A 13512-nucleotide genomic window follows, 5' to 3' on the forward strand; every position below is an offset into this window, starting at 1 on the left:
CAGCACATTCTCTTTACTGATGTTTTCCTTTTTGTATACTCTCACAAATGCTTGAGGGATTGCTGAAAGAGCATGGGAAATTTATATTTAATTTATGCTTATAAGAATGGACCAAGGCAACAAAAAAGATGCAATAAATATAAATCAATAATGCAATAAATCAAAATAATAGTTTTTATTCCTTTGTCCATATTGGCTTTGCAGTGAATTGGTCTCTAGTTCTGACCCCACACCAATCAATTCTGGGCATGTAAAGGGGGTGTTTTAAGTCATAAGTTGTCTATCGGTGCCTTGAAAACCTATTCATATCATCAATATTTCAATACGTATGAAAACTTGTTTATTAAATTAAGGTAGGCCGTACACAGGGTAGAAAATGTGAGCATCTTAACAGAACTCAAACGCTGAAGGAGGAGCCTTTCATACATGTATTTAATAATCAAAAATAATAATAATAGATGTATAACACAATAGATAGCAATAACAATACTAATAATAATAATAACATACAATACGATAATGAAATATGCATAAATAACCCATTTGTAATCAAATAGTCGCCCCTAAATCGTATTTGAATGTGCGGTGCTCAAAGTTTCCAACCCGTAATGCTATATCTACAGTATTTTTTTAATTAGAGAATTATATTTATTTAAAAAATGCTGCATTTAAGTTTTAGTTCAAAAGGTTAACACTATTTAGTTCAAAGGGTGAGCAGTTTTACATCTTGACATTCTGCTCCCCTGCAGCACCAAGGTAACCTGACTCTTGCCAGATCTTTGTAGTTTGCTGAGTTCCACACAAGGATCTGGAACTTCTCAATAGGAGATGTATTTCAGAAGGCGGGGCCTTGTAAAAAAATCATTATATTTGATTGGATGAACCACTTGTCCGTTATCTTGGATGACGTGCTACTTCAACCACTCACATCGAAATCTACCCGTGACGCTGATGAGAGCGACGCTGGGAAATCCAAACCCGGTCGGAAGAAGAGCCAAAACATCCTTGCCACCAATAAATGCCTTCAAAACTGTTCTTTGTTCATCTCTTCAAGAATTAATATTCGATAGATTCGACAAAAAAGTTGCAATAGCAGAATCAATTTCAGCGCACAACGCAGCGAGGGCTGCATTGTTGTTTATATCAAACAGTCACTTTGGCACTACATCTATGAAATCCTGCCCGGCGATCCTGATTGGTTCCTTACCAGAAGATGAGGCCTTGTAAAAAAAAATCATTCTATGTGATTGGATAAACCACTTGTCCATTATCTTGAATGACGTGCTACTTCAACCACTCACATCGAAATCAACCCGTGACGCTGGGAAATCCAAACCCGGTCGGAAGAAGAGCCAAAACATCCTTGCCACCAATAAATGCCTTCAAAACCTTTCTCTGTTCATTTTTAAAATAGATTGGACAAAACAGTCAGCACACGATCCAGCAAAGGCTGCGTGCCGCCATAGTTGTTTGAATCAAAGACTCGTTTCGGCGTTACGTCACATCTATGAAATCCCGCCTGGCGATCCTGATTGGTTCATTTTTTTTTGCTATCTGGAAGGAGTTTGCAATGCCTTCGAGCCCAGATCCTTGTGTGGAGCTCAGCGAACTACAAGGGTCTGACAAGAGTCAGGTTAGCACCAAGGTATGTGAGGGAACAATCCATCCATCCATCCATCTTCTTCTTCTTATCCGAGGTCGGGTCGCGGGGGAAGCAGCCTAGACAGGGAAGCCCAGACTTCCCTCTCCCCAGCCACTTTTTCTAGCTCTTCCCGGGGGATCCCGAGGCGTTCCCAGGTCAGCCGGGAGACATAGTCTTCCCAATGTGTCCTGGGTCTTCCCCGTGGCCTCCTACTGGTTAGACGTGCCCTAAACACCTCCTAAGGGAGGCGTTCGGGTGGCATCCTGACCAGATGCCCGAACCACCTCATCTGGCTTCTTTCGATGTGGAGGACAAGTGGCTTTACTTTGAGTTTCTCCCGGATAGCAGAGCTTCTCACCCTATCTCTAAGGGAGAGCCCCTCCACACGGCGGAGGAAACTCATTTCGGCCGCTTGTCCCCGTGATCTTATCCTTTCAGTCATGACCCAAAGCTCATGACCATAGGTGAGATTGGGAACGTAGATCGACCGGTAAATTGGGAGCTTTGTGTGGTGGGCGTGGCCTGCGCGCCTGCAGGAAGCGGGGTGTGTCAGGACCGGCTTCGAGGTTGGCGACAGGTGATTGGATGACACAGCTGAAAGTATTTGTCTAATCACCTGTCGCTTTGTAAAAGACAGCAGTCGGGAGGCGGCGGCAGATAGAGACGGACATAAAACAAGTGCTGAAAAGCAGAAAGACATTTTGGCTAAAGGAAAGACAATTGCTGGAAAGCAGTAAGATTTATTGTAAAATAAAACATTGTTGAATCTGAAAGAAGCCTGTCATGTCTATACTTGGTGGTCTAGAGAACCCGGAAGCAACAGTCTTCCACACTTTGCCTTCCGGCTCAGCTCTTTCTTCACGAAAGGCGCCGCACCGATCCGTCTGTCGATCTCACGATCCACTCTTCCCCCACTCGAAAACAAGACTCCTAGGTACTTGAACTCCTCCACTTGGGGCAGGGTCTCCTTCCCAACCTGGTGATGGCACTCCACCCTTTTCCTGGCGAGAACCATGGACTCGGACTTGGAGGTGCTTATTCTCATTCCGGTTGCTTCACACTCGGCTGCGAACCGATCCAGTGAGAGCTGAAGATCCCGGCCAGATGAAACAATCAGGACCACATCATCTGCAAAAAGCAGAGACCTAATCCCGCGGCCACCAAACCGGAACCCCTCAACGCAGAGTCGGTGACAAAGGACAGCCTTGGCGGAGTCCAACACTCACTGGAAATGTGTCCGACTTACTGCCAGCAATGCGAGACTGACACTGATCGTACAGGGAGTGGACCACCACAATAAGACAGTCAAATACCCCATACTCTCTGAGCACTCCCCACAGGACTTCCCGAGGGACACGGTCAAATGCCCTCCCCAAATCCACAAAGCACAGGTAGACCGGTTGGGCAAACTCCCATGCACCCTCAAGAACCCTGCCGAGAGTATAGACCTGGTCCACAGTTCCACGACCAGGACCCAATCCACACAGTTCTTCCTGAATCCGAGGTTTGACTATCCGGCGTAGCCTCCTCTCCAGTACACCTGAAAAAACCTTACCGGGAAGGCTGAGGAGTGTGATCCCACGATAGTTGGAGCACAACCTCAGGTCCCCCTTCTTAAAGAGAGGGACCACCATCCAGGTCTGCCAATCCAGAGGTACTTCCCCCGATATCCACGCAATGCTGCAGAGTCTTGTCAACCAAGACAGCCCCACAGTGTCCAGAGCCTTAAGGAACTTCGGGCGGATCTCATCCACCCCTGGGGCCTTGCCACCGAGGAGCTTTTTCACTACCTCGGCAACCTCATCCCCAGAAATAGGAGAGTCCACCACAGATTCCCCAGGCACTGCTTCCTCATAGGAAGACGTGTTGGTGGAATTGAGGAGGTCTTCAAAGTATTCCTTCCACCTATCCACAACATCCGCAGTTGAGGTCAGCAGAACACCATCCGCACCATACACGGTGTTGACAGTAAACTGCTTCCCCTTCCTGAGACGGCGCATGGTGGTCCAGAATCACTTCGAAACCGTCTGGAAGTCATTTTCAATGGCTCCCATGTCCGAGTTTTTGCCTGCGCGACCGCTGAAGCTGCACACCGCTTGGCCTGTCGGTACCTGTCCACTGCCTCCGGAGTCCAATGAGCCAAAAGAACCCGATAGGACTCCTTCTTCAGCTTGACGGCATCCCTCACCGCTGGTGTCCACCAACGGGTTCTAGGATTACCGCCCCGACATGCACCAACTACCTTGCGGCCAAAGCTCCAATCAGCCGCCTCGACAATAGAGGTGCGAAACATGGTCCACTCGGACTCAATGTCCAGTACCTCCGTTGTGACATGTTCAAAGTTCTTCCGTTGGTGGGAATTGAAACTTTCTCTATAAGCAGACGCAGACTCTGCCAGACGTTCCCAGCAAACCCTCATAATGCGTTTGGGCCTGCCAGTTTTTTACGGCATCTCCCCCCCCCCCCCCTCCCCGCTCCCCAACTCACCACCAGGTGGTGATCCTCACCAGAGTATCCAAAACATGAGGCCGCAAATCCGATGACACAACTACATAGTTGATCATGGAACTGCGGCCTTTGGTGTCCTGGTGCCAAGTGCACATATGGACACCTTTATGTTTGAACATGGTGTTTGTTATGGACAAAGTGTGACAAGCACAAAAGTCCAATAACAAAACACCACTCGGGTTCAGTTGCAGGCGGCCATTCTTTCCGATCATGCCTCTCCAGGTTTCACTGTCGTTGCCAACATGAGCGTTGAAGTTCCCCAGCAGAAGAAGGGAATCACCCGGCAGAGCAATCTCCAGTACTCCCTCGAGTGTACCCAAAAAGGGTGGGTACTCTGAACTGTTGTTTGGTGCGTAAGCACAAACAACAGTCAGGACCCATCGCCCCACCCGAAGGCGGAGGGAGGCTAGCCTTTCGTCCACTGGGTTGAACGCCACCCCAGCCCGCCGCTTCTGACTGCAGGCAATGCCAGAGTGGAAGAGAGTCCAGCCCCTCTCGATAGAAGTGGTTCCAGAGCCCTTGCTGTGCGTCAAAGTGAGTCCGACTACATCCAGCCGGAATTTCTCAATTTGCGCACTAGCTCAGGCTCCTTCCCCCCAGTGAGGTGACGTTCCACGTCCGAAGAGCTAGATTCTGTAGCCGAGGATCGGACGGCCAAGTGCCCTGCCTTCGGCTTCCCCCCAGCTCACACTGCACCCGACCTCTATGACCCTTCCCATGAGTGGTAAGCCCATTGGAGGGGGGACCCACGTTGCCCTCTTCGGGCCCCATGGGAACAGGCCCGGCCACCTGGCGCTCGCCATCGTACCCCACATCCGGGCCTGGCTCCAGAGGAGAGCCCCGGTGATTTGCGTCCGGGCAAGGGAAATCTGGTTCCTCGATATGTCTCCTTCATAAAAGGTCTTTGGGCTGCTCTTTGTCTGATCCCTCACCTAGGATCTGTTTGCCTTGGGATACCTTACTAGGGTGCTTAAGGCCCCTGGACAACAAAATTACTCTAATTCCAAGGTACGTATCGAACCATTAGGATGCCGTACTATTGCACTCTTAGTACTGTATATAGCCGAAAATGAAACATAAATCAGACTTTCATGCCCAGGTAATGTAAATTTTTTCAAATCTGTAGAAAACCAGACAGCAGACTGATAAAAACAACTGTCGTTGGCATAATTGAAGGCGCTAACAAACATGGAAGACCTCGGAGAAAATGGTTGATGACATCAAAGGATGGTGGCAGAAGATTGTGTGGCGAAAAGTGGAGTAACATTTGTGGATGACTACATCAACACCCACGGGATATGAAGCCAGTAAATCAGTACATTTGTATAGCATTATAATGGTGGTGACAGCTGTGGATAGATCCAGACTGCTCAATGTTTCTAATTTTGTGAGAGCTTATTTCATTTACGGATGTTGTTTAAAATGTTTTGGCCGGATGATAAAAAAAAAAAGGACTCACCGTCCTCCCGAGACTTTTGAATAAATGCGTCCACGCCACTTTCTCCGTAGTTTCCCTCAGAGGCTACAGTAGACACATAGTTCCAACGCATGGCTTTGACGATGTCCACCATGGCCTGGGCCTGGTAAGTGTCTGGAGGCACCACTCGAGAGAAGAAGTCATAACGCGTGTTGTCACTGAGCTCTGGGGCTGTGGAGGCATAGCTCACTTGAGGGATCTGTGAGAGGGTCAGAGAAAGGGGAAATTATCAACATTAAGATATAAATAATTGTATGCCAATAATAATGCAGACTGCTAGATGCCAACATCTTTAAATGATGATATTCACCACTATTGTAAATGTTATATGATATTGTGAATAAACTTGTAACTTGTAGCTCCATAAAGCTGTGTAATTCAAATCAGCCTCTTTGGTTGTATTCATGTTTGTTTTCTTAGCTGCAACACTCTAAGAGGAGTATTTACATCACCAGCACAGTTACACGTCATTATTTTGTAAATTCCCATACATGCTTTTACTGTGATGCTTAATTCATCAAGCATCAAACAACACACAAGCACGAGATGATCTTATCCTCGAGCTGCAATGGCACTCAGTGTTCTTTTCCTTTTTCACAAAGCTATGGTTGCTTAATAGGATAAAGAGCAGATTATAGTTAAATCACTACTGAAGACAACTATTACAGGCTCATAAGTTGCCACATGTTGATTTTAAAACTCAACAGCAAGGGGAATGCCCAAATTGAAGAGTAACAGACGTGTAAGTGCTTTAAAACGATTAGACGGTTTATTGTCTGTTTTGTTTTACTACCAAGGTCTTTCACATTCTGCCTCCAGCAGCACCTCCATGTCTCTTTATTTAATCAAGTTACTTCTGATTCATGGCTTTTAGATTAGATCACAGTCCTTTTCTGCAGTTTAAAAGTTAATTAACCAGAATTATTTAAGGATATTACAAAAAAAATGCTTAAATTTGGTATCTGTAACGTTATATTTAGTATCTATATATTATGTATGTATTTTATATTAATTTGAGGTGAAGTCTGTGAGTACTTTATAAGCATCACAATTGAAAACAGTATCCACACTTGTAGTCCCAAACCCAAATTAGAGTGAATTGAGTGTGGCTTGATTAACATTATCAGTGGTCTAGTGCAGTGGTTCTCAAATTGGGGTACGCGTACCCCTGGAGGTACTTGAAGGTATGCCAAGGGGTACCTGAGATTTTTTTTTAATATTATAAAAATAACAACAATTCAAAAATTCTTTATAAATATGTTTATTGAATAACACTTAAAAAAAATATGAATGTAAGTTCATAAACTGTGAAAGGAAAAGCAACAATGCAATATTCAGTGCGTACAGCTGGATTTTTTGTGGACATGTTCCATAAATATTAATGTTAAATATATATTTTTTTTAATGAAAAAATGTATAGAATTAAGATATGAATCATGAATCATACATTCATGAATCCAGGTGGATCTCTATTACAATCCCCACAGGGGGGACTTTAAGTTGATGATTACTTCTATGTGTAAAAATCTTTATAATTGAATCACTTTCATGCACTCATTTTATCATGGCAAATGAAAGATAGAATATCACATATTGGTGTGGAACACATTTCTTTTAAAACACATTATAATGCAATACGCACAATTTGCACAAAAAATCTAGCTGTCAACACTTACATTCATATTTTGTTGAAGTTTTATCCAATAAATATATTTATAAAGGATTTTAGAATTGTTGCAATTTTTAGAATATTTAAAAAAAAATCTCACGTACCCCTTGGCATACCTTCAAGTACCCCCAGGGGTACGCCTACGCCCATTTGAGAACCACTGCAATAGCGGTAGAAAATGGATGGATGGATGCAATAGCTCATTGAAAAATGTTGTTCTTGAACTGTTCGACAATTTGCTCACGCATTTGTTCACAAAGTAGGGACTCTCGCCCCATCCTTGTTTGTGAATGACTGAGCATTTCATGAAAGCTGCTTTTATACCCAATCATGGCACCCACCTGTTCCCAATTAGCCTGTTCACCGGTGGGATGTTACAAAAAAGTGTTGGATGAGCATTCCTCAACTTTCTCAGTCTTTTTTGCCCCTTGTGCCAGGTTTTTTTAATCATGCTGCAGGCATCAAATTCCAAATGAAACAATATTCGTAAAAAATAACAACGTGTGAACGCTAAGTATCTTGTCTTTGCAGTGTATTCAATTGAATATAGGTTAAAATGGATTTGCAAATCATTGTATTTGTTTTTTAGTTACTCCACTGGTTTTGGGTTTTGAATATTCGGTGATGGGCAGTAACAAGCTACAAACATACATGTAGCTAAGCTATGTAGCCTATCTAGATTTTCCGGTAGCTTGGCGATAGCTTAGCTACTTTTTTAACGAGTATCTTATCCCGTAGGCTAGCTAGTAGTAAGGTAGCCGACATCAAAGCTACAAGCTAAGAAGAAAGAAAATGGACTGTGAATATAGGCCCCTTTTGGGGTGGCGGGGGGCACTGGTGCCTATCTCAGCTGCAATCGGGCGGAAGGTGGGGTACACCCTGGGCAAGTTGCCACTTCACCGCAGGGCCAACACAGATAGACAGACAACATTCACACTCGCATTCACACACTAGGGCCAATTTAGTATTGCCAATCAACCTATCCCCTGGTGCATGTCTTTGGAGGTGGGAGGAATACAATGACCTGGATAAATGAGAACATCCATATATACGGAGAAAATCCATGAAGATTAGTTGGGGTTCGTATGATGGGTCACAATTAGCGAAAGTTAGGGCGAAACATTACCGACTGGCAAGACGAGGTGGGTCATCGAATGTAGGAAGCAAAATCATAACAGTCATGACAAGAGAGTTAGTATTATGTGGATTTGCTATTTTTACTATAACTAAAGAACATAAATAATCCAACTTCTCAGACACAATTCGGGTTTGCTAATTTAAAATGTCTTGAAATGCAATAGCTTCTCCTTGCTGCAGCAGTGATATATGCTCCCTTGTGTATAGTAGATCACTTTGAACAGACCAAGGCATGCACTCACTTACGGAGAAATTACTTTCTTTATTAAGATGATTTTTAAGCGCTTAATCTTCCACTGTTGTCATCGGCATACATGCTGCTCTGTAAAGCTTGACAGGCAAAGCAAAAGTAACTAAGAGGCACGGCAGATTATCCACAACCCAATTCCACCTGAAACCCTTGTCTGTCAGTATTATGGAAACAATAGCAACTATATATGAGGTTTCCACCAAACCCCACAGTTCTAGACCAGTTTTTTTTTATTATAGTCATAGTTAATCCATACGACCAAGAAGCTTCAGAAAAAGAGGCTAGTTTTCATCCATGTTTCAGCAGCTGGTTGACTATTCATTCTATTCATTCACTATGCGTTCCCTGTCTGGCTGTCTAATCAAATCGCTGCATTACAATGATATTTATGTGCTTCCATGTCCTCCCTTTCACTTGTTTTTTACATCAAAGCTACAATCAACAGTCGTTTACATGTAACAGCTTCTAAATCATGTTTAGGGGGCACTGGCTTGTAGTACATAGAATAGTAATGCTCTAATGGCGACGCTTCAACCTAAAGTAATTCAGTAGTTTACCATTGTGGTATATTGCCACACACTTAAACAATATTTATTTTTAATATATAATGTATACCATTTGTGTTTAGTTATAGTTTTTAACTATTTAATTCTGCCTCTCGCCACACTCTGTCTGGCTGTTTTGTTTGCTTAAAAATGAAAACTACACGCTTGATCTGTTGGCTTTGCACGAGCCCTTACATGAGGTTGTTGTCATGCCAGAGTCATATACACAGCTATGTGTCTCCCCCAAGAGGACGGTGGTGCATGGGCTAATTACGCTGTGAGGTTGTCATTTTAATGACCATTGGATGGAAAATGACAAATACAAACTGTGGATGAAACGTGGAATAAATCTATGTGTAGCCTGCTGCAAAGTATGCAAAAAGGAAATCCAGCTTTCTACAATGGGAGAGTCGGCTCTATCGAGTCATATGAAAGGTAAGCCACAGACATTACTTGCCCTACAAGTTAACTGACGTTAGCTAAAGTTTTGTTTTCTAACCTTTTGGTACATGCTAGACCCAGGGGCAGAGCTAGAGGGGAGGCCGGGGTAGCACTGGACCCCCCTGAAATCTGATTGGACCCCCCAGGTGCCACCCCAGATGATTGACATATCGCGGCACTGCACGTCTTGTCGGAAGGAGCCAGTTGCATTTTTAAATCAGTGAAGCCTATTGACTGCTAAGTCCCTCCTGTACAGTAGTTGGCGCTATGTACCACAAAGCCTTGCGAGCCATGTTCATTAGGGGGGAAGAAGAAGAATCGCCACTGAAGAAGAGGAAGATTTAAACTGGAGTCGCTTATCGTTGCTGGAGACCGGAGAGCCGGAGATCAACGAAGTTACAAATAAAAAGAAGGATAACCTTCTTCTCGTAAAGTAAGTTTTACGGTGGTGTCCTAATGAGTCACTGTTTAAAATAACTTTTGTAGATAGAAGTTTTTTTTTTCTACAAGCAGAGAGCCACGGCATGGCGTCTTGCTTCCAAAAGCCGCTAACGTCTCATTTGGGTCGCTATTTATATTTACGTGTTTCTCCAATGATTCTAGAGCAGTGGTTCTCAAATGGGGGTACGCATATCCCTGGGGGTACTTGTAGGTATGTCAGGGGGTACGACAGATTTTTTTTAAATATTCTAAAAATAGCAACAATTCAGAAATCCTTTATAAATGTATTTATTGAATAATACTTCAACAAAATATGAATGTAAGTTCATAAACTGTGAAAAGAAATGCAACAATGCAATATTCAGTGTTGAAAGCTACATTTTTTGTGGACATGTTACATAAATATTGATGTTAAAGATTTCTTTTTTTTGTGAAAAAATGGTTAGAATTAAATTCATGAATCCAGATGGATCTCTATTACAATCCTCAAAGAGGACACTTTAAGTTGATGATTACTTCTATGTGTAGAAATCTTTATTTATAATTGAACACTCGTTTATTTTTCTACAAGTTTTTTGTTATTTTTATATCTTTTTTTTCCGAATAGTTCAAGGAAAACCACTACAAATGAGCGATATTTTGCACTCTTATACAATTTAATAAATCAGAAACTGATGACATTGTGCTGTATTTGACTTCTGTATCTATTTTTTTTAACCAAAAATGCTTTGCTCTGATTAGGGGGTACTTGTTGTGGGACATGCGCATTCTGCGTCTCCCTCCGCTGCGAGTCCAACCTGAGGACCTGCTGACAGCGTATTCCAGACACGCCCCCGCACTCATCAAGCGGACCGCGCCCAGTCTCCGCCGCAGCTGGCCGCATTACACACCTGTGACTGATGACGATGAGCTGCTTAAGAGACCAGTGGACCCAGGGATCCTGGCAGGAACTTAGTTCTCTACTGACGTTCAGTAAGCTGTATCCTGCGTTATGCGATCCTGCTTTCCCTGTGATTTTCCCTCTCCATGTTCTCAGTGTGTTTCCTTGTGTCTCCTCCGCAGTGCCCCCCGTTGCCTGGAAAGAGAGCTGTGCGTCTCTCTTCTCCCTCTGGACTTTGACTGCCTCCCTCTATCCTCGACCCCCCGCTTTGGACTCGGATCTCTTGACGCCCCTCTCAGCCCCACGGACCCCCGCTTGTATCCCGGATCACCTGCCTGTTCCCTTGGACGTTCCTTCGCTCTAGTCAACACGTTGGTAACACACACTCCAGTTAACCTACACACATAGCCTCACACCACATACACTTTTAAATCTATAGTTCACATTCCATTCCCTTAGTTCGTTTTCTATTGTTTGATTATTATAGATATGTGATTTAATAGATTTATATTAAATCTCTGTACACTACTGCTACATGGTGTCCGTTTGCCGTCACGTCTTTAGTAAAACATAACAGTAAGTTCCCGCCAAAAATTATTTAAGGACCTGACGGCAGTTTTTTTTGTTTTTTTTTATATAACTCGTTCCCCAGTGACTTTAGCTCCGCCCCAGTGACATTTAAGAAAAAATATATATAAATATATATATATATATTTTTTTCTTCTTCCTCCTTTGCCCTTCTCACGATGGCTTTTTCCTTTCTATCTTCCCTGGACAATTTTTCTAGCCCTTCTCAACAATTTCATGGACTGTTTAGCAGTGCTGTAGGGTTGGACGAATTTACCCGCCGCCTGGCCACCCACCTCCCACCCTTAGTGACTGTTCCACACTCAGCAGGAAGCGTCTGGCATCCGCTTTCAAAGGGGGGGATGGTACTGATGGCCGTGCTGATGTGGTGCTGCAGCTGCAACCAGCCAGGCTACCCTCTGCCAGGGAAATTCCACCAGTCTTCCGCTTTTCACAGCCGCAGCACTCAGTCCTGAGGCTAGCGCCCAAGCTAGCTCCAGTCCCGAGGCTAGCGCCCGAGCTATCCCCTGTCCCGAGGCTAGCGCCCGAGCTATCCCCTGTCCAGGGGCTAGCGTCCGAGCTATCCCCTGTCCCGGGGCTAGCGTCCGAGCTATCCCCTGTCCCGGGGCTAGCGTCCGAGCTATCCCCTGTCCCGGGGCTAGCGTCCGAGCTATCCCCTGTCCCGGGGCTAGCATCGGAGCTATCCCCTGTCCCGAGGCTAGCGTCCGAGCTAGCCCCTGTCCCGAGGCTAGCGTCCGAGCTATCCCCTGTCCCGAGGCTAGCGTCCGAGCTAACACCTGTACCCAGGCTGGCGTCCGAGCTAACACCTGTACCCAGGCTGGCTCCACCAGCTCCCAGGCCGGCCCTGACCTCTGCCCCTCGGCCAGCAGCACCGGCTTCAGCACCTCGGCAAGCTCCTCAACCACCTCCTCGTGTCCGGCAGGCCGCACCACGGCGCCGCCCACCTCCTCGTGTCCGGTAGGCTGCACCACAACACCATTCGTGCCCGCCTTACCGACTGCCAAGACGTCGACCACTCCTTGTTCGTCCACCTCGCCGGCCACACCGGCGGTCCACTCGCCGCCTCCACCAGATTTGTCCACGATGGCCTCTGAGACACTTGGGCCGGCCACCCACCACCAGTTCGCCCCTCCACCCTCCCTTGATTTTTGTTCCTGCTTTTGGGGGGGTTCAGATTCTTGGACATCTGGAATCTGTCCATAGGGGGGGGATACTGTTGTGGGACATGCGCATTCTGCGTCTCCCTCCGCTGCGGGTCCAACCTGAGGACCTGCTGACAGCGCATTCCAGACACGCCCCCGCACTCATCAAGCGGACCGCACCCACTCTCCGCCGCAGCTGGCCGCATTACACACCTGTGACTGATGACGATGAGCTGTTTAAGAGACCAGTGGACCCAGGGATCCTGGCGGGAACTTAGTTCTCTACTGACGTTCAGTAAGCTGTATCCTGCGTTATGCGATCCTGCTTTCCCTGTGATTTTCCCTCTCCATGTTCTCAGTGTGTTTCCTTGTGTCTCCTCCGCAGTGCCCCCCGTTGCCTGGAAAGAGAGCTGTGCGTCTCTCTTCTCCCTCTAGACTTTGACTGCCTCCCTCTATCCTCGACCCCCCCCCACACTTTGGACTCGGATCTCTTGACGCCCCTCTCAGCCCCACGGACCCCCGCTTGTATCCCGGATCACCTACTTGTTCCCTTGGACGTTCCTTCGCTCTAGTCAACACGTTGGTAACACACTCCAGTTAACCTACACACATAGCCTCACACCACATACACTTTTAAATCTATAGTTCACATTCCATCCCCTTAGTTCGTTTTCTATTGTTTGATTATTATAGATATGTGATTTAATAGATTTATATTAAATCTCTGTACACTACTGCCACCTGGTGTCCGTTTGCCGTCACGTCTTTAGTAAAACGTAACAGTACTTGAAT

General features: G+C 45.5%; 1 protein-coding gene across 2 annotated transcripts in view; it reads right to left on the bottom strand.

The window, feature by feature from the left end:
• The window catches only part of LOC133554450 (metabotropic glutamate receptor 4-like), a 478293-nt gene that overhangs the window by 145010 nt on the left and 319771 nt on the right, over positions 1 to 13512 (bottom strand). For both annotated transcript variants that reach the window (XM_061903242.1, XM_061903243.1), the window contains one exon: positions 5610 to 5826. In XM_061903242.1, the coding sequence (XP_061759226.1) occupies positions 5610 to 5826 (217 nt within the window). The remainder of the gene's footprint in view (positions 1 to 5609; positions 5827 to 13512) is intronic.

The sequence above is a fragment of the Nerophis ophidion genome, linkage group LG06 (genome assembly GCF_033978795.1).
Source record: "Nerophis ophidion isolate RoL-2023_Sa linkage group LG06, RoL_Noph_v1.0, whole genome shotgun sequence".
Taxonomy (NCBI): Eukaryota; Metazoa; Chordata; class Actinopteri; order Syngnathiformes; family Syngnathidae; genus Nerophis; species Nerophis ophidion.